General features: G+C 38.6%; 1 protein-coding gene across 2 annotated transcripts in view; it reads right to left on the bottom strand.

The window, feature by feature from the left end:
- The window catches only part of LOC149187909 (arginosuccinate synthase family), a 311,302-nt gene that overhangs the window by 100,660 nt on the left and 187,780 nt on the right, over positions 1 to 22,862 (bottom strand). For both annotated transcript variants that reach the window (XM_089411491.1, XM_089411492.1), the window contains exon 6: positions 2,725 to 2,907. In XM_089411491.1, coding sequence (XP_089267617.1) covers positions 2,725 to 2,907 — 183 coding nt within the window. The remainder of the gene's footprint in view (positions 1 to 2,724; positions 2,908 to 22,862) is intronic.

Genomic DNA, 22,862 nt, shown 5'->3' with positions numbered 1-22,862 from the left:
GAGGTCATAGAAAGATAAAGAATCCACAAATGTGAGGTGAGATAGAGAGAGAGAGAGAGAGAGAGAAAATGCTTGGATTATCTTCATCCTTCTTGTCTTGTCTCCTTCATTTAAATGAGAAAAAGAAGCTATGTCACGTTTGGATCCAAATTATGTCTTATGGAGGAGGAAGAGTGATGTATATATAGAGTTTTTGGCAGGCCGATTGGGTGCCTCTACAAGCTAGGCCATTTTGCCTTGATGGAGGGTCAACTTGATCATCTTGGAGCCAAAAAATTCGAAATTTAAAATTCAAATTTTTTCTCGTTTTGAAACCAACATGAAGAACATGTCTTATATTTATTATTACATATATTTGGAGAACTAAATATTAATTTTGAAGACCAACCATAAGTACAAAATTCAACATGTTGTACACTCATTTGTATTACTATATATGTAGCAAAAAACAATTGGAAGGCTAATCAAAGTTGATCGTAACTACAATAAAATGCAATAAAGTGGTTGACTGATCAATTAAGTCACCCAAACAAGATAAGGATAAGGTACAAAAATATAATACATGCTAAAATATGTCCATTAAACTAAATCACATCAAATCAATTGATAATGCAAGGTATATGTAGTTGTATCTTGACAAATTCATCTCACATATCAACTAATAATAATTGAACAAAATCATAAGCACAAAGACACAAAAATTGGGAATAATATTGATACAATTCATTGTAAACTTACAAATCCAATTTTTCTCAACTACGGAAGCAACTTAGGAAAATATGCAAATATATAAGGTAGGAACTATAACCTTAAATTTCATTCGAGATAATTATGAACTCTTACCACTATCATTATGTTTTAACTCGAAATACTAAACCTTACTGAGTTAGATATTAGCATTCAAATTTTTTATCCTTCACAAATTGTGGATAAGGTTGACTCTTATTGATGAGTGAACGAACTACTTCCTAATGCTCAATTTAAGAGTGAACAAGTCAACATGGATTTATGTGGCTCATTTAAGATTGCACAAAGTTATCCTAAATTTCTAAATCGCATTCAAGCATGAAAAAACTTAGTATACATTCATTGGTGAATTCTCCATCCCTTGTTGCCTCCTCAGATTGTCTTACTTATTCAATGGGGTTTTCAATCAATTGCAATTTATTTTTCCTACAAAGAAACAATATTTTTATTAGTAAACCATTTCTACAAGCCTCTTTAAATTGACATATCACTATTGCAACAATTGAGCTTCTTCTTGCTCACAAGAGCCATTGACGTTGCCTCACGAAGCTAATGTCAATGTCAATGTCATTTCAATTAGTCAAGTCCAAATGGACCAAGGTATTGAGTCAACTTGCTTTCCTTGTTAACGTCAAGTTAATCTAGTCAACTTTGGAATGGAATCGAAATGTGCATATGGATGTCACTTCAAAATTGATTACGCATCTTATTCAAGTCACCTATTCAACTCAAATGTTGATCTAAGTAGTAACTATTGTTGTCAGCAACCAAAATCATAGATAGCCTTGGTAATGCAATTGGAACAACATATCAAATCAAAGTCAATCTCAAAAATAGTTGTTGAAGTTGCCAAGTAAAAGTTGATTATTGACATGCATAGCAAAGTTGCTAGGTCACCAAGGTAAATCACAATCAACCAAGTTATTGATTTTAATTTTCAATGTTAATGCCAACCTGAATCTAATTGTTCAATCACCCATTTAAATTGAAGTTGTTCTTTATCAAACTACCAACTCATCAAGCCAAAGCAAGTTGGGTTCGACAAGGTTGTTAGAGTTACCAAGCCAAAGTTAAATGTCGATTTGGCTAAAGGATTCATCTTAACTATGGATCTATCCAGCACCAAGACAGATCAAATTTTCTGAGTGTGAAATTTTTTATCATCTAAAGACTAAAATAGATCAAGGCATAGATGAAGACATGAAAAGAGGAGCAACAATATTTCTATAAAAGTATCATATCTATGGCATTTCTATTTATGTGTAAATCTGGCATCTCTCTATATATAGCAGTTTTTATATTAGGCATGTGCGTGTGCATACATACATGCAAACATGTATACATACATACATACATGTGTGTGTGTGTGCATGCACGCGTGTGTGTGTGATGTTTACATACATACATACATATGTATATAGCATTACTAGTATTTGTTATAAATATTATATATTTTAAGCCGACATGTAACCATTACCCGCATGACAAATGTGACAACATCTCTATCATATCGAGTTGTAGATACACCTCGCTACTCTCAGTGCAATAAAGTAAACTTCTGTAGTATTGTTGGATTATTGATCCTGGTTAATCTCAACATGATACCAAGCCGACTTAGTCACTTAGCTATGTCAATGCCAACCTAATACTAATAAAAAAAGATAACAAACATCCTTCAAATCAGATTTGTCAATGAAGAAGTAAAAGGCCAAGTCACAGTAATGCTATTGCAATATTATAATTTGCAAGTAGTCTAAAAAGAGTACCATAAATGCTTCAAATATGAATATATTGAAATAGCAAAGTGCATACCTTTCATACATTACCATTCAACAAATTCTGTCTTTGCATCAAGAATAAAAAATTGGCTAACAAGCTGATTATGCAAAGTAAAAATATTTGCAAGCAGAAATCCTATGGCCCATAACATTTAATACAAGGGTTTCAAGTCAAAAACACTTGCAAATAAAAGCTGACCTTTGCAATGACAGGACGGGCCATTGATGTCCCTAGCAAATATTTCCTCTCATAAATGGCACCAGCCCGTAAACATGGAAAGACATATTCTTTTACAAATTCCTCTTTCAAGTCTTTAATGACTAATTGGCTTGCACCACTTGCTTTAGCTTTTGCCTCCAGACCTTCCATTTCTCCCACGCCCTTCAAGAAACAAACATCCATATAAATGAAAATCATAATATATATATATATATATATATATAGATATATGTGCCAACATATTTTTAAGCTAAGCTGTACCGCGGTAGCACCTCACATTAAAATAAATAAATAAATATGCTTCCTATTTTTCATAAATATTCTGCTTCAGAATTTTTTATTATAATACAGTATTGTGATCACCAAACAAAATATACATCAATATCAATAAGTAATTTACGAACCAAAAAATAAATTCTCTTCTGGAAACATGTTCCATTCATACTGCTATGACCCATAAAAATAGTCTATCTGTAAATAAGTATGCATCATACAGAATATAACCCATATAAAATGTTTTAAATAATCCATCAGAAAATAATCAACAGTGCTATTGTCAAAAGCAAAGCGATCCCCAAGCAAAATTGCGAAAGAAAAAATAGTTTTTGACTCAATAAGACTTTGTTTTAAATCCCAGAACTCCAAACTGTTATTTCCCCTTTTAGAAAACAGATAGGCAAAAGAGAAAACCAGATGCATATCCATTCAAAATGAAAAATAATATAGGAAATGGATTTAAAAATCGACAATGGTTGACTTCGGATATGTTTACAATTCAATGGGCAAGTGAATGCTCACCTACTTGATGTGATGGGAAAAAAGAGGGGGGCTTCCTCACATATAATTCAACTCACTAATGTTCTTACTTTTTAGATTTTTGACAAGAATTACCAAATTTTGCAACCTAAATAGTGGGAAATTGAACACATGCAAGACAAAGCACTAAGAACAAAAGCAAAAAATGTAGGTTTCTATTATCTACAAAGAAGCAAGAGTAATAAAAGAAATTTCATAACTGTGAATACTTAGGGCTTTTCAAGCTTAGGAGTATTATGACACAAATGCACAAAACTGCTGAAAAGCTCATTTAATTAAGAGAAACATCAATGTTGACTTCTCAAGCAAGGACAAAGTAACAGGGTATCTATGGATTGACAAAAGAAAGTAACAAGGAATCTATGGATGCCCTTGATGACAAAAGATGAATGGATAAAATCAAGGTAAGGCAAGCCACGATAGACAAGGAGCTTAGGCTTCAATGAAGACTTGATCAACGCAATGAACTCTTCTAGTAGTGGAAATGGACATCACAAACAAGGTTCAGAAGTTCGATATCTCGTCATTATTCACCGCCACACTCGAAGAAAAAATTTCCATTTGTTGAGGATGTCATTTATATTGTGGAGGAACTCTAAAATTTAATAATTTATAATTATAAGCAGTATGTCTAGCAATGTTTTAAAACTCCGACTCCGACTCCGACACCAACTCGGTATCGACATTAAATATTTATATTTTTTATAAAAAAACATAATTTTAAAGATTTTCATTCATGTTTCCAAACACACAGCATTAGAATATAGATAGAAGACAACATATGATCAACGCAGGCTCATGTATATATCCATTATATCAAAATGGCACCCAGTGCACTGTCCAATACATACATGATGATGATATAGAGATCAAAACAAAAACACATAACCAAGGAGGCTACAAATGGCCTCTACAACAAAAATAAACTGTGACCAGTACTACTGGCTAGTGGTGTCACTGGCTACTGCTAGAGGAGCCAAGATCATCTAGATCAACCTCTAGATCAGAGTCAGACAGGGGGCCCCATGGCTCCTCCTCATCATCATCTCCAACTGCAATTGTATAAGTGGTAGCACTAGCAGGTTGTACAGCAGCGGCAAGCTGAGATAGACAAGATATGCGCTTCTGTCGTGGCTCCACAGAAGAAACGCCTACGACTGGAGGACTTGGGGCTGGCCCTGAGGCTGGTACAAGTGGATCAGGGTCTGCATTCAACTAAACATTATGTTCGAGTGTTGCCTCCACCTGTAAATGCAAATCAAGATCCTCATCAGAATCAAACTCTGCTAGATGACTCTCCACTACCCAATCTAATGTTGGATCAATGTCTTCCAATACAGTGGGATCTGAATGAGGTCTTTTGTTCAACAATTGGTTGCGTCGGAGCTGGAGGTTGTATTAGACATAGACTAGATCATTTAACTGTTTTTGATCCAAACAATGTCTCTTCTTTGTGTGAATCCTCTCAAAGACATACCAATTGTGCTCACACCCAGTAGCATTACAAGTTTGACTCAAAATACGAATTGCAAACCTCTGCAATTCAAGACAATGGCTACCAAAAGCCTCCCACAATTGTGCTGCAAAAAACATAGGAATGTAATGAGTTAGCTCAACAAAATTACAAATTATATACAACTTTCAAATTATAGACGATTTAACGAAATAAGTATTAAGAATTTGAAAATTGAAATCTTTGTTTACCTGGCTCATGTACTTCCCTTGCAATCTTTGCTAGGTTCTTCCCAAAGGTACCTGAGGCACTGCTGAAGGTTGTGGCCTGTCAGTGTATCTCCAGCTGATCACACTCCAATGGGATCATGCGATCAATGCAGTGAATCAATCCATCTCTAACCTCCCCCTTCAAAGCTCCTATCGCCTTAGTTTTATAATGATACTATTGGTTCAAAAAATACCCAGCTGCATGTATAGGGCGATGGAGTTGATTGTTCCATTTTTCATCAATGATTGCCCCAATGGGCCCATACTTAGCCACTTTATCCTTGTATGCCCTCTTTATTTGCTCCTTTGCTTGATCCATAGCCTCATAAATGAAGCCCATAGTCAATCTTTCCCCATCCACCAACCGCAACACCTTAACCAGCGGCTCAACAAGGTTCACAACCTTTGTTGCCTTTCTCCAAAATATTTCTTCATTAACTTTCTTTTTCAATTCTTTGCCTTCCAGTTTGTGAGACCATTGGCTTTGATTCCATTCTTCACTGGAAAAAAATCGTTTGCAAATTTCTATGTTGTGAAAGCATAGATTGCAATGTCAAAAAATGAGTAGCATATCTAGTGATGGCAGGCCTAATAATATCCCTGCACCCTGTGTGTTTCCTCATCAGGCTCGAAATCCATGAATGGTTGTAGATAAATTTTGTTATGCTTTTGGCATGATCTACAGTGTTTTTGACCCAATCTAATTTGCCAATATCCTCAAGCATGAGGTCTATGCAATGTGCAGCACATGGGGTCCAGAAGATGGTTCTCTGCTTTTCCTCTAACAGTTTGCCAGCAAGAACATAGTTAGAGGCATTATCTATGATGACTTGAACAACATTAGCCCCCCAACCTCCTCAACAACCTCATCCAATAGTTGAAACAACAATTGTCCATCTTTTACCTTATCAGATGCATCAACTGATTTTAGAAACATGGTTCCCTGTGGGCAGAAGATAAGAAAGTTTATGATGGTACGGTTTCTTTGATCAGTCCATCCATCTGACATGATGGTACATCCTGTTCTTGCCCATGAGTCCTTGAAATATTTCAAATACTCATTAATGGAGGCAATTTCTTTCTGCAAACGATACCCCCTTAGCTCATGCATAGTAGGGCCTTTGAAGCCTTTTCTAGCAGCATGTATGGCATCAAACATAGGCTCATAATATGGTGAACGGGAAGCATTGAAGGGGATATCAGCATCATACCACCATCTAGCTATGTAGTCACAAGCAGTCTCCCTCAATTCTTTCTTCCAATGGTCATCTAAAGTGGGCTGCAAATGACTTCTACTAGGTTGAGGACCATGTGCATCTGATGGAGAGGAGGGAGTGAAATAACTTTTGATATTCATATCACCCTTTTTCATTTTACCCTTTCCCTTTTCTTGAATAGAATCAAAAGAGGGAGGAACATATCGGAAGGGGTTGGATGCATCAGTACAAGGGATAGAGGAAGAACCCTCAAAATCGAAATGGGGGTTGGTAGCCAGCATTTTTTGTATATTCCTCTTCCTCCCAATTTCAACCTCTAACTCCTTTTGCCTAGCCTTATTGTTAATTTTAGGTATGTTCTATGCTTAGAGCAATTTATTTCAATTTTCACAGTTAGCTCAATATCTTTTCTAGATTAGCAATCACATCAACATTAAAGTAAACTGCAAATAGAATATAAACATAAATCGCAGAAGACAAGCAAAGACAAGAGGACACAAGATGTGGCGCTAGCCAGGGACAAACCCCAATGTTGGGAAACCCTTGATCAATTCTTCTTCTATGTTCTTCAATAGTTCAGCAGAGAGAGAGAGAGATAGTACATTTACAACAGAAGTCAACACTTCGACTTTCTATATCTACATTAGATCAGTTGAAGACACGCTGCTTCAACTAATTCTCCAAGGTGACTCCTTCACCTATCATAGTGCTACATCTCGTCCACTTGTTGCACCTCACCGTGCTGCACCATGCTGCACTTATCATCACAGTGTTGGACCTTAATGACCATACTATGCACTTCATGTTGTTGCTCTTGTCACTGTGCTGCTCCAATCATTGAGCTGCTCTTATCACATATATGTACCCAATGTTGTACTCATCGTTTATCTGCACTCAGTGTTGCACCATCACTGATCTGTACTCAATGACTGCTATGTTGCACTTCATCATCAGTTGCACCTGTCACTGTGTTACATCCAATCATATACTCAAGGCATACTGCAATATATCATCATCATCATGTTGTAATACCTTGTTGCTATACTACTCACATCATGTTGTTGCAATACTTATGATGCTCTTAACATACAACATACACTTTGCTACATATCAACCTTAGCTGCTTGCTATGGCTTGCAGCCTAACAAAGCAACTAGGTTATAGTTCCAGATTCCTTCAAGCAGACCCAAACTAGACCCTAGATAGCAGCTTAGCCCTCTGACTTCTAATCTAATGACAACTACTCCCAAACGTATCTCATCCATGCTTTTGACCAGCAATGAGATAGTCGTAGTTATGGCTAGATGTGACAGCGTATGAGGTCATCTTCACGTCTGAGATTAGGGCCTCTTTAGGCCTCCTTACTGCAGCTTGAGGAACTCTTCACCATATCATTCAAGTTACTTCTAGACTTTCCTTTGACGATGTCCCTGATGACTGCGGCTAGGGCACTCTTGAATACACTTCCTTTTGACTGCGTCTAGAGCTATTTAAGACCTCTTCTTTCCAGCGTGTATGAGTCCTTCTCTTGCTGCATAGAACCCTTAATGACTGTGGATTATATCTCCTAGGAGGACTGCGGTTAGGGCAACATAGAGCCCTTCTTTTGCTGCGGAATAAGGCCAGCATTTAGAGTGCATCCGGACTGTGACTAGGGCTACACAGAACTGCAACTAGGTCTCTTTTAGACCAGCGTGTAGACCTCTCCTCAGGACAGCAGATAGGGGACTGCTTCTAGGGCCAGGACAACGGCCAGATTGTGGCTAAGACACTTCCTTAAGTGTTGCGGCTAGGAGACTGTGTTAAGGTCATCTCCATAGGGTCATCCATGACAACGTTAGGTTGTAGCCAAGATTTCTCTAGGACAGAGTTAAGGTCTCTCAGCATTTAGGGCATAACAACGTTAGAACCCTTGTTCCATGACTGTGATAGGATGCTTCTTCATTAAGCAGCGTAAGGGCTTTATGTCCATGCCAGCGTAGGTGTTTCTTCATGATAACAGTAGAGCTTCTTCCAGGGTTGCATTAGGCTTCTCCATTAGAGCAACGTAGAGCCTATTCTCCCATGACTGCATTTAGCATGTTATCTTAGGGCAGCGTATATCCTAGTGTACTCCCTCTAGATCTCATCTTCATCAAACCCAAAACAGGATGAAGAGAGATCACAAGAGTGAGTGAGTGTCAAATGACTTAAATTCCTCTTCTATTTATACTAAAACGTAGAGCACAAGAGGGGGTTATTTGGTTCCTGGCCGACCTTGACGAATTGTCCCATCAGACAAATAAATTCATATCTCCCTGAATACTTATCGAAATCGGATGATTTTTAGATCAATCCTACACCTCTCGATGAGAGGGATCCAAGAAAAATATCATCTTCCATTAATAAGACGACCCACATGGAGTTTGGCCCTAGTTGCCAATTTTAACACTTATCTTCTTTAAACTTCTCGAAGCTGGCTAACAAATCCTTCCTAATCTCCCCAATTTCTAGTGAGGTACATGGAGTAATTTGGCCTCTAATCCCCGCTAAGTGTTGTTTCATTCTATTAATGCCCCCAAGACCTTCATTAATTTTTCTATGGCAAAATTTGCAATGCATTTGACTATCAACCATTTCAACATATGCCCAAGCAGCATCTTTCACTCTAGGTGCCATTTTTTGACTTGGAAATGAAAACAAAACAAAAATACATTGATTCAATGTTCATTTCTTTCACAAAAAACACTCTTTAGGATTTCTAGATTTGCACATAAAATTTAATAAGCAAAAATAGATTTTTACTAGTGAAAAAAAATACCTCCAGGCACAAACTGCCTCCTCAAGCTTGCTCCGAGAAACCAACTCCTCAATACTACTCCAAATGGCTGCCCAAGAAGCTCCTCACTCCAGCTACAATGCTTGCCCAAGACTCCTCACTACTGCTCCAAAAACAAACTCAACAACTCCTCACAAACTCTCACTGAAATTCTCACTCAAATGCATGAGATGGCTATGAGAGAATGAGAGGGGTTGAGTGGGTTAAATAGGGTTTACGAGAGGGGAATGGACCCCAAAGACCAAATAGACAAACTATAAACTGGTTTGGAGTCCCCCAAAAAAACTTTTTTTAACAAAAATCGCAGTTTTCGAGTGTGTGTTGGCTGATGTCTATAACAAGGCCGAGCCAGCCGAGTTAATACAGAGCCGGCCGAGATGTTGGACAACTCAGCCAATTCGCTATTAACCCGGCCGGCCAAACCGAATCCAAGGCCGAGTCACAAGTTTAAGGCCTGGCTCGGACCAACTCGGCCGAGTCTGTTCCGAGCCGACTGGTTTTGAAAACAGAGATGTCTAGTAAACTGTAAAACTTTCTTTGAAGCTCATTCAACGTTTTCATACTCAATGATAATGGCAGAATTCATCACAAATTATATATAAGGATCCATACAATAAGTTGTCATTCCCATAGTCGAAATGTGGGGTACCGATACCGGTGATGGCCCAAAATGTCGAAACAACCTTGAAACGGGGCTGAAACGTTGTCAGCCATACCATACGACGTTTCGCAATTTTGAAACGCCGTATAGTACAGAAGGCGACGTTTCGGCCCCGCTTCGGCTGCTACAGGCCGCGTTTTACGCAACAGAAAGTCGAAATTATTTTTTTTACCTTTTTCGGCCATCTCAAGGTGTGAAGAAGGGCGTGGGCCCCTTCTAACACCCAAATGTCCATATTTAGAGCTCTCTCTTTCTTCTCTTGATATTTGTGCCAGTGGTGGTGCAAGTGCAACTGAAAGTACTAGTAGAGTTGCCTCTTCTATTGAACAAGCATCTTGTTCTATCTTTGCTGATGAGGATGAGTTTTATTAGTAATGATATGTTAATGTAGCCATAATTGTCTTTAGCTCATGTTTTATTTCAGTTTTAGCACATATAGCCTCACATATAAAGGTTGATTTTGGAGCCTTGGATGTAAAGCCTCATCTATAAAGGCTAATTTTGGATATTTGCATCATGTAATCATCTGTTGGAGTTAATATAAATTTGGATTTCCTTCTAAAATGTCATTTGTATATCTCATTCTTTCATTTCTTGGCAAATAATGTGCTATATATATATATATATATATATATATATATATATACACACCCCTACTATCTGTAAATGAAGGAAATAATTGGATAAAGATTGAATATATATATATGACGTTTCGGCTGCGTTTCCATTTTCCGGGGGTCGTGTTTCGAGCTGTCCCCGTTTCGGAAACTTCTAGATCTTTCCTGCAACTTAGAATATAAGTATCCTTTATGTTATGACAAGAATTTTGAACTTCCCAATACTGGTTGGCAACATGTGTCGTTGCGAAGGTTGCACTATTATAGAGAGGTCAACAAACTCCAGTATTTAAAGCTTTCAAATGGATAAGATAATGTTACTAGCTTCACAATTTAGCAAAAACATTAGTCAAAAGTGCTATATTGCTTTCTTAATACATAGTGATGGTCAAAAGAACTTAATTTAGACTAAACAAAATGCCATTAGTGGGACACTAGACCATTTGTTAGTGTTCCACCCTAACCTCTTTATTTAGATGCTTTAGTAATGTATGAGGCAACCTTCACTGAATAAGGCCCATTAAATAGCTAATTAATAGTCACTCACCGTAAAAAAGGTATTCTTTGGTAATAATGCCCAAATTAGTTAGTAGGCTCTCATTATAAGTGGCACCGTAGGTAGTTAAGATTCTCTATGTAAAGCCATATATATTTAGTGGAGCATTACTCTTGGAGGATCTCCCCCTGAAGAGGCAGTAAACATAGCTCTCTCTCTCTCTTATTATCAAAGAGATCATTCTTAGGGTTTATCTCTCTAATCTCTTGTGTTCTTGGATTTGCACTATATTTTATGTGAATGACACTACAAGTGGTATTAGAGCTCTTTGGTGGGCACCAAGTGGACAAAACTTTTTTTTTGTGAGGGGGGTGTTGAGAAATCAATGCTTATAGGAATTACAATTGATTCCTCTTTCTTCATAATTACTTGTGAATTATGTTGGCTTCTTTTACTTCCTAATTAGTTTATCTTTCATCAAGCAATTACTAAGTTATATGTATATGAAGATCACAAGAACAAGAGACACAAGATGTAGGCGTTCGGCCAGGGGAAAACCCCTACAAGGGGAAATCCCAGTCAAGAACTCTTCCTTCAGTAGATTCAAATCAAGATGAGACACTTCCAAACCTAGACAAAGACCTCCTCCAACCACCAAGTCAGCCCTTCCTCCTAGTGGATATCCTTTGCCCAACCTTCCAAGTGTCCGCTCTTCAAAGTGTTGCGTCAGATCAAAACTTCAGCCCCCAACTTCAAATTTTCGGCCCTGAGGTTCAGAACTTCGGCCTTGCAACAAAAACATAATTTTGGCGCTAGCTTTAGCCCAAAATCTTCGCACGTGTGAGAGAAAGGTAACCCAAAAACTTGTTTTTCCTTCTTCCAGCTTCTCTCTTCCTTCTTCTACAACTTCGCACTCTTTTTCTACCACTGCTTCTTAGAGATCGAACTTGAGATGATACTCTCCAAATGAAGTTGAGTTGCTCAATATATACGTTTCTTGTGAGGTTGAATTGCCCTAACCCGGGCTGACTTGATGAGGGCAGGGTCGACTAGGCATGGAGGTGACAAATGACCATTTTTGACTCATAATAAATCTTTTTACATGGAACAAAAGCCCAAGAAGGGTCTAATAAAAATGACAATGACTTTAATGACTCAAGACAAACCCTAGAAGTCTTCAATGGAGATTTTGACCTATAAAACATTGACCCAAGCATGAAACCCATGCTTTAATAAGTCAATTAATAAAATTTAGTTTTTTTCTTTTGACAAATGTATTACATCATGACTCAAATACAACTATGAAGACCGACACTAGTTACATTCTTTAACACTCCCACTTAACTAGGGAGGTATTCATAATTACACATAAATACAAGTACATGGAAGATTTCAAAATGATATGAACTACGACGAGTTCTAGCACACTCAGTGTTGCGGACTAGATACCTAACCATGGTAATCTATTCGGGTAGGACTAAGATGGACTCAAGCTTTCAACCACTCTAGGCACCATCAAGCTTACTTGCTAACCATCAACCTAGGGAATAGGTACGTATCCAAGGTCGGAGCTCCATGACCAATGCTACCCTCCCTCTTCGAAATATAGGCATCAACACATAGGCCTACCATATGTCCTACAAAGCATCCGCCATTAGATGCTTCATCTCTCCCTATCAACTAAATCTGTAACATCAACCAACCCAAGCATGCTTCTAAAATATTCAAACTTCTTATGAGAATTCATCAGCACATCAACTACCTCTTCATCTGTCGAAATATATTGTAGCTTCCCGACCCCATCTTGTACCAAACTCCTAATGCAGTGGTACTTGTTGTTGATATGCTTTGTCCTTGCATGGTATACGGGGTCTTCAGGCATCTTAATGCTACTTTGATTATCACAATTTATCACTATAGGATCCAGAGGCTTTCCAAACAAATCTGACAAGAATTTTCTTAAACAAACAACTTCCTTTCCTACTTCACAGGTGGCAACATATTTTTCTTCAGCACTACTTAACGCAACAAGATCTTGTTTTCTACTCGTCCATTAAATCATTGCAGATCCCAAACTGATACATCCACTGGTAGTGCTTCTTCCATCAGTGTCATTGCCACCCTAATCGGAATCGGTAAAACCTGTTAACTTGACTTATTTTCCATCATACTTCAAGCAGTGATGTACAGTGCCACGTAGATATCTCAAAATATGCTTGGTAGTTATCCAAAGATCATGACGAGGCTCCAACTTAAATTGACTTAGAACATCTACAGCAAAACATATATTAGGTCTTGTATTTACCAAGTACAACAGAGAACCCACCTACTTATGTTAGCTAGTAGGATCGACGAGACTAGAGTCAAAGCTTCTCAACTTCTTGAGATTAGTGATCATGGGAGTAGTCATAGGCTTGGAATCCATCATACCGAATTTATACAACATCTTGATTATGTATTTTCCTTGACCCAAATATATCTCACTAGGTTTCTGCCAAAATTTAAAGCCCAAGTAATAGTGCATGAGTCTCAAATCTTTCATTTCGAATTCAGCGGCCAGCATTTTCTTGCATTCTAGTATTTTGTGCTCCACACTTGTAATAAACAAATCATCCACATATGGTAGTATAATGATTGATGCATCCTTCACCACCTTGATGCAGAGGTTTGGATCTGCAGAACTTTTGACGAACCCAATTCTTAAAACATATGAATCCATCCTCGCATACCATGCCCTAAGAGCTTGCTTTAAGCCATATAGAGCTTTCTTGAGTCTGCAAACACGTGTATCTTTGTTATTTATTTCGAAGCCTTTTGGTTGTTCAATGTATACTTCATCATCAACGGTTTCATTTAGAAATGTTGTTTTGAGCCTTGACATCCATTTGATGGATATTCCATCCCATAGTAGCCACTAGCGAAACAAAAGATCTTATAGTAGTATTCCTGGCAATAGGAGCAAAGGTTTCTTCATAGTCTATACCTTCCTTATGTGTGAAACCCCTTGCAACAAATCTAGCTTTGTCTTTGTCTATGCTTCCATCGACTGCATGTTTGATTTTATAGATCCATTTGGAAGTGACAACTGATTTTCACTAGGCCTAGAAGCAATTTCCCAAACCCCATTCTTCATGATGGATTAATATTCTTCTTGTATGGGATTCTTCCATTCTTCTTAATGAGCAACTTCTTCAAAAGTATTAGGTTCAGCGTCTATCAATTTTGTCATGTATGTTGCATAACTTGAGTACCTCTTTGGTCTTTTGATTTATCTAAAAGTTCCTTCGCTAGCTCCATGTCCTTCAGCATCTTCAAGTGTAGCTTTTAACCAATTTGGTCTTTTCTTTGTTTTGGGAATGATTACAAGTTGAATAGGCTCTCTTGGTCCTTCTTCTTCTTGGTTTGCAGTTGCCTTGTCGTGATGCACTTTTTCTTCAAATAGTGGTACATCTTCATCATCGATTCGATTGGTATATGGTTGGATCTTTTGTAGGCATGGTTTTCATCAAATATAACATCTCTACTAACTTCACTTTGTCTTCCTTCCTTGATGTAGACTATATAGGCCTTTGACGAAAAGTTATAGCCAACAAAGATTCCTTTTATGCTTGTAGAGTCCAACTTCTTTCGCTTGTCTTTCAGAACATGGATGTATGCAGGGCACCCAAAGATTCGAAGGTGGTCTAGACATGGCTTCTTCCTCGTGAACGCTTCTTCTAGTGTCATATTATCAAGGATTCTATGAGGACTTCTATTTTGTATATATATTGTTGTCATGGCTGCTTCTCCCCATAGAAATTTTGGTAGATCTTGATCAAATATCATAGTCCTTATGCATTCTTCAGTGGTTCTATTCTTCCTTTCTGCGACTCCATTTTGCTCAGGGTTGTAGGGAACAATGAGCTCCTTCTTAATACCTATACTTCTTTGCAATATGTGATTAATTCTTTTGTGGTGTATTTCCCTTCATTGTCGGATCTTGAAGTCCTTATCTTTCTTTCTTGCGATTGCAAAACGAATTTAAAAGACAGTCACAGATTAGATATCTAAATCTGCTAGGGAAATAACTTGCTGAGATATGTACAAGAAAACAAGGAAAAGATGGCTCACAGAAAGGAGAGTGTCGTGCAGTCAAATATAACTTAAGACTGATACTAGTCACCTAGAAAATACAGCAACAGTGAGGCACAACCTCTCACCATTTCATCCAAATGCAATGATGTTGAATACTGGATGGCAATGACTTAAGGAGAAGCACAGAAACACAAAGGAACTTGGACCTGAAGAAAGATGGCAAGAAAGAAAATTTCAATGGCAGTTTCTCTTGATTCGGACTATGAAGACCTCTCAATTCTGACTATGGAGATAACAACATGGATTGAAGCATAAAAACCTGGACTTGGACACTTGGTGTATGGCTATTTGCAATCTGATTGAAAGCATTGAAGTAGAGCATCTTTAAGTTTTGTTGAAGCCATGATAAAGTAGTTCTGAGACATGAAGAGGGAATAATGTGCTAATTGATGATAAAGCATCAATCCTTCTATCTTGAGTAAAAAGAAGAGCACTATGACAGGGGGAGTCACAGACCCATGAAGACCTACCATTCATGAAGAACAGAAGCAGTTTGATAGGGGGAGTCCCAGAGCACTCCTTTGCCATTGATGTCAAAGGGGGAGAGAAGAAGAATATTGCCATCAATAACAAAGGGGGAGATTGTTGACCTAGGTTGTCATTGATGTCAATATGGAAATATTCTAGATACTAGATGATGATATGAAGCCAAGGGGAAGCAGAGCAGATCCATGAAGAGACAGGAGCAAGGCCATCAAGATAGCCAAGCCATAAGCAAGAGTTTGTTAACGGAGGAGTTAACAAAGGAGGCATATCAAAGCTATTGCAGAATATCAGAGCAAGAGAGGCATATTGCAGAATATCAGAGCAAGAGAGGCATATCGGAAAAGGCAGAAGCCATCAAGGTATGAAGGTATCAGAGGAGGTCTTTGAAAGACATTGCCAAGCCAGAGGAGCCACATTGGAGCAAACGGAGCAAACAGAGCTATCAGAGGAAGCAGAGAGCAAAACAGAGCTATCGGAGGAAGCAAAGAGCGAAATAGAGCTACCGGAGAGCATATCGGAGGAGCAAAGAGCAGACAGAGCCATCGGAGGAGAAAATAGTGCTATCAAAGCTCAGAAGGAGTCTTATCGGGAGTAATACATGCCAAAGAGTCTTATCGGGAATAATGTATGCCAGCCAAAGAAGAGCGGAATACATATATAAAGAAGAGTTAAAGGAGCGGAGCATAAAGAAGAGCGGAAGAGTTAAAAGGAGCGAAGTTGTATATAATATATGTATATGCAAAATACACTATCGGGAGCAATATAGTGTATATGCATGTGAATACACTATTGGAGGCGCAAACACATATATACTGAAAACCTATACATAAAGGCAATTTGCACTATCGGAGGTAGAAAACACAGTTATATCAATATACACTATCGGAGGCATATATATATATATATATATATATATATATATATATATATCGGCGATATGATAATCGGTGGTTCGGTTATGTGCCATCACCCCAAACCCCCGATTGCGATATATATGTGCGGACCCGACGACATATATGTCCGGGTATATAAACAGGTGAAGTCCGGGTAAGTGCTTCAAAGCGGGTTTAAGTGTATTTCATATATATCGTTATGTATGCGGGCCTTAAGCCTCGCCACGTTAAACCATGCGAATTGCGATATATATATGTAGATCATACAACTGCGATACGTTGCGGACCCAATGACAACATTATGGAAGGTTTTATGTTATATCGCATCCGCCCTATCGGTGCTCGCATAGTGCAATACCCAAAGGGTTGTCCTCCTGCAAGTGCCAATTGCGATGAATGTTGCGGACCCAATGCAACATTGCGTTTTGCTTTAATATCATGTCGCATCCGCTGGTGAATCGGCCATCGGCCATCGGGAACCTGCGACTACCGATTGCGATATATGTAGTAGATCCGATACAGGAATAGATGCGGGTAAAATGTATTTGAAGTCCGCCCTTTAGCGTTTAAGTCGGATTTTCATATATTTCCTGTGTAATTCAAATAATTGTGTTGCGCGGGGTTTTTAGGCCAAAAGGCTTATGATAACGGTTCTGATAGTTCAGGAGGCCTGAACGATGCCGACTATGATTGCGATGGTGACGTGGCAGGCAGGGGTCGTCCTGATTGGTACAGTCTCTCTGTTAAACTGTAAAGTCCTGTGTATGTCTATGATTATTGAAAAAGGAGTGTTGTTACGGTTTAACATGGAACATGTTTTTGCTCTATGTATTTCGGTCCTCTCTTATGAATGAACGTGTCCTGTGAGCATTGGTAAACCCGAATAGACAAAGGAAGCCAAAGGATCGGGAAGCCAAAGAAGCAAGCCAGTGCAGAGGAAGCCACAGCAACCGAGGATCAAGCGAGGCAGAGGAAACTACAGCGACCGAGGAGGAAGCCAAAGAGCCAGCGGAAAGAGGAAACCGTCAGACAGAGGCATCAGGAAGATAAAACAGGAGAAACAGAGAACAAAGGTGGGTTGAACGTTGTTGAAAAGGCTGGAGGAAACAGAGGCAGCAGCAGGGGTCCAGCAAAACAGAAAAAGGGCCAAAGGACCAACAGGACAAGAGACAGTCTAAGGGCAAAAATAGTCCGCAGGGAAGTAGTCACGTTGAAGTATTCACTGTGACAGTGAGAACATATGCTTGAACAGAAAGGTGGTTCTTATGCAGAGCATAGTGCAGCTAATAGTAGACTCACTAAAGCTGTGTGGAGACATTATCAGAGGTCATCTATTGGAGACTCTATGTGGACAGTATGAAGAGTTGTAAAGACTCCTTCATAAGAAGACTGGTTGTCATTGATGTTGTAGCATGGAGACTACAGTGAAGTTGTAAACAGACAAAACTCAGTAAAGAAGAGTTCTGAGAGCAAAACATTACTATTAAACATGCCTTGACAAGATTGGGATGGAACCCTTGGGATTGGTGCCTCAGAAGTAAGAAGGATTGGAGTCCTTGGGGCTAATGCCTCAGAAGTAAGAAGGATTGGAGTCCTTGGGATTGGTGCCTCAGAAGTAGGAAGGATAGGTGTCCTTGGGACTGGTGTCTCAGGAACTGGAAGGATTGAAGTCCTTGGGAGTTGGTGCTCCTAAGTCCAAGATTGTTGCCTTGGCGAAACAGAGTTGGAGCTCTGGAGGTTGGAGCCTCACAAAAGTCCAAGTTGGTGCTTGGGAACTAATTGCAACCACTTATATATTGTATCTATTTTATTGCAAAGATTATATTAATAAAAGCATTGATACTTGTTGTTCATCTTGTGTTCTGAATATAAATGTTTTAACTGGTAAAATAATAGTTGAAAATGAAATATTGATTCACCCCCCCCCCCCCCTTCAGTATTTCCAACAATTGGTATCAGAGCCAAGTTCCTTCATTCAAAGCCTAACAGCTTGAAGGTTGATCTTTAGAACACAAATGGCGAAATCAAGGAAGAAAGTCTCCAATCCTCCCAAGGCTGTGTCTCCCTCTACTACTAAGATAGAAGACAATCAATTTGAGGAGGCTCCATGGTTCAATGGGAACTTTAATACATGGGAAGCAAGAATGAGGAATTTCTTACAGACTCAAGCCATTGAAATCTGGAAATCAATGATTGATGATACCAGGATGGATGGAGAATCCAAGGAATACAATGCAAAAGCAATGAAGGCAATCTTGAATTGACTACCTGATTCTATAAAGAACAATCTAGGAAAATATTCATCAGCAAAGGGTATATGGGACAAACTTCATGACCTTCACTCAAAAGGAGCATTGACCATGACCATCAGTCAAGAAGATGATGGAAATCAAGAAGGAAATCCAAAACCCATCATAGAAGCTGAAAATGAGAATGATGACATCAAGGCTAAAGCAGACCTAGAAGATGAAGAGAATGAAAAAGATTTTGTAGAAGATCTCCTCGCTCAACTTATGGCTGCCATGGAAGAGATTAAAAATTTGAAAAAGGAAAATGAGGAACTTAAGAAGATAGTATTAGCTGGTGACCAAGATCAAACAAGGGATACAGTTGATCTTGTCAAGTTTCAAGTACAAGAAAGGTATGAAGAGTTTGCTAAGCATTGGAATGAATTTCATCAAAGCAAAAGAAAGCATCGTAAAAAACTCATAACCATGACAAATCAATTGGATAAAGAAAAGAAACGGGAAGATACCTTGTCAAGTCAACTTGAACAAAGGCATAAAAGCTTGAACAAACTTGAAGAAGAGATTGGTCAGTACAAGGGAGACGTTTCCTCTCTTAAATCTCAACTACAAGAAGCAAGGAAACAAGCACAAGGAGCTGAAAAATGTTGTAGCTCTGATACCAATTGTTGTAGATCTAACCCAAGAATATTATAGATCTGATATGAAAATATGAGATAATGCAAATATACCCAAAAATAATATGAAATGATTCTTTATTGAGATCAAGACCCTTAAGGTAGGGCAACACCATACATTCACTCCTTAAGGAAGGAGAGCACTCCACAAGCCATATGCCTGTTCATACAATAATCCTTCTCTGTCTCCCAAGTGGAGTCTCTAGCCTCTATATAGGCCTCATACATACAATACCATGGGTCATTACCATGGTTCCCTCATACCATCAACTAAGACCATGGGCCCATTACATTATTATTAACTACTTGTGGTCCCTTACATGACATGGGTTAACCACCTTATTTATTACTATGGCCCATCCCATTATTACATTATTACCTTGGGTACCTCCCTTGGTACCCCATATTATCCCCCCTAGGTATATAACATTCCACCCCCCTAAGCATGTTTCGTCCCCGAAACATGGGAAGAACATAAATAATAAGATCTACTCAAAAGAGTAGTCCACTGGTACCATGCACGTGCCTCGCATGAACCCTCGATCTCGCTGGTGCCTCGCTCGCTTGAGATGGAAGCCGACTGTGGTAGCTCTTCTGTGTGGATGTGTAGTAGGTGGATCTTCGTTCCTCTCGATCTGTCATGCGGGGGTTGTTGTCCATGTGGCTAATTGGTTGCCATCTTGATGGTTGTCTTGCGGGGTGATGTGGGTGATGATATGTTGAAGTTTTAACCCACGATGGCTTTTTCTTTACTTCACCCTGATGTGGTGCCTGTTGTGGTGTCTTCTTTTTCAATATGACTTCAACCACTGAGTCGTCCTCTGATGTATCCGCACCTATAGCCTTTTCTGCTTCAGCCTCTGTTTGTGTTTGATTATCTATCATTACTAGCTCATCATCAGACTCTGGAACATCTTCTGCTTCAGCCTCCTTGGACTCTACCTGCTTATTAATGGAAATATCCTGTACTGTAATTTTCTTCTTTTTATACCAGAGCTTCAGGAATTTCTTCTGCACATTAATATTTATAGTACCCACTAATTCCATCCAAGGGTATCCCAAAACAACATCCATGTTATCCATATCTGAAGCATAAAAATCACCATGAAACACATACTTATCCATAGTAAAGTTTCAAATCCTTATAAATTTGAACATCCTTATCATCAACCTGTGTATTTTCAATATGTTTTGCTGGGACACAATTTTTTTGCCAAATTAACATTGATAAAATTATGTTTACCACTAGGATTGATAGAAACAATGATCTTCTCTTTCTGAATCAATCCATGAACCTGCAATAAGGAGACACCCATAGCAATTAACCCCTTATGTGTCTCATTCTCCTTTTTTCTAGCCCGAGACCATTTGTCCAAAAAGACTTTTTCAAATTCTGCATCTGGAAGTTTGATCATCTGTTGGTAGTCAAGTGAATAATACCATTGTATAGCCTCATCTCTCATATTAAGCACCATTGGAAGCTTCCAATATGTCCCCTGTGTGGACTTGTGGCTTTGTATGAATTCTTCAATAGTAGGACCATCATCTTTTCCTGTAAAATATAGATCCTTGCTAGAAGCCATGAAGAGAGTTTTGAAAAAATTCACTTAGTTGACGAAAATTTGAAATTGTCACCGTTTAGTCAATATTGCTCAGAATCCCTTTATGACCTATTTTTGGAAATGGAACAACCATTCTGCATCTGCCCATGTGATAGAAATCCTGATCCAGGTACTAGAATTCCATATCTGCGCTGCTACTCTCCCGCCGTCACCCAAAATTTCTGAAAAAAGATATGATTTTAATTCAGCGATATCTCCCTCATCCGGACTCTGATTCGACTGATTTTTTTTTTGAAATTGGGTATTTTTTCCCAAAGAATCCAGATCTGCAATTAGATTTTGTAGATCTTGTACCAGGACATCTAGATCTGCGCCGCAAAATCGCTGCCCTGAAAATTGTCTGCAACCCCACTGATTTTTAGATCAGTGATATCTCCTTCATCCGGACTCCGATTCAACTATTTTTTTTTTTTGAATTCGACTATTTTTGCACAAAGAATCCAGATCTGTCATTATATTTTACAGATCTTGCACCAAAATGTACAGATCTGATCTGCAAACTCGCCGCCCCCGAAACCTTGCAAAAATAAAAAAAATCTCCACTTTTGTGCCCAAGAAAGAGCTCTGATACCAATTGTTGTAGCTCTGATACCAATTGTTGTAGATCTAACCCAAGAATATTATAGATCTGATATGAAAATATGAGATAATGCAAATATACCCAGAAATAATATGAAATGATTATTTATTGAGATCAAGACCCTTAAGGTAGGGCAACACCATACATTCACTCCTTAAGGAAGGAGAGCACTCCACAAGCCATATGCCTATTCATACAATAATCCTTCTCTATCTCTCCATGTGGAGTCTCTAGCCTCTATATAAGCCTCATACATACAATACCATGGGTCATTACCATGGTTCCCTCATACCATCAACTAATACCATGGGCCCATTACATTATTATTAACTACTTGTGGTCCCTTACATGACATGGGTTAACCACCTTATTTATTACTATGGCCCATCCCATTTTACATTATTACCTTGGGTACCTCCCTTGGTACCCCATATTATCCCCCCTAGGTATATAACAAAAAGACCATGGAAGCATTGGAAGTCATAGAAAGACAAGTTGATGAAGCAGGAAAGGAAAGAAACACCATGATCTGTCAACTAAAAGCAAAGGATGAAGGAATCTTCAAATTAAATTCTAACATCAAGCTTCTCAAGGCTGGAACATGTAAAGCTACAATGATCAAGGAAGAAATGGAGAGCAGTCAAGCAAAGAATGAAGAAATCTTCAAAATGAAGTAAGATATCATCTCCCTTAAAATAGAAGCAGATGAAGCTACTCATATCTAGGAAGAAACTGAGAAACAACTTGCTAAGAAGAATAATGAGTGTGAAAGATTGCAAGAAGATATTGTCTTCCTCAGAAAAAATGTTAAAGGGATGAACAAAATCTTGAAGAGCTCTCAGGCCTTGGATGACATGCTCAGCTATCACAGATGTCCGTTTGATAAATCAGGTCTCGAGTATGCAGGTGAATCCTCAAACAATAATGAAAATGCTTCAAACAAAAAGGGATGTGAAGAAGCCAAAAAGAAATGGTGATGCTCCTAATTCCAGCAAAGGCAAGGAGAAAAATCAAGGCTACAATAGAAGAAATCCTGCTCCAAGAAGAAATGTAGATGATGTCAAAGATGCGAGAGGCAATGGTTATCATCAAAGGATCTCAAGGCAGAAAGGCTTCAAAAGTACATCAAGGA

This window comes from Pinus tabuliformis, chromosome 3_1 (genome assembly GCF_031772625.1).
Source record: "Pinus tabuliformis cultivar Carrire ecotype Pingquan chromosome 3_1, CPIR1, whole genome shotgun sequence".
NCBI lineage: Eukaryota > Viridiplantae > Streptophyta > Pinopsida > Pinales > Pinaceae > Pinus > Pinus tabuliformis.
This window is presented reverse-complemented; position numbering and strand designations above follow the sequence as displayed.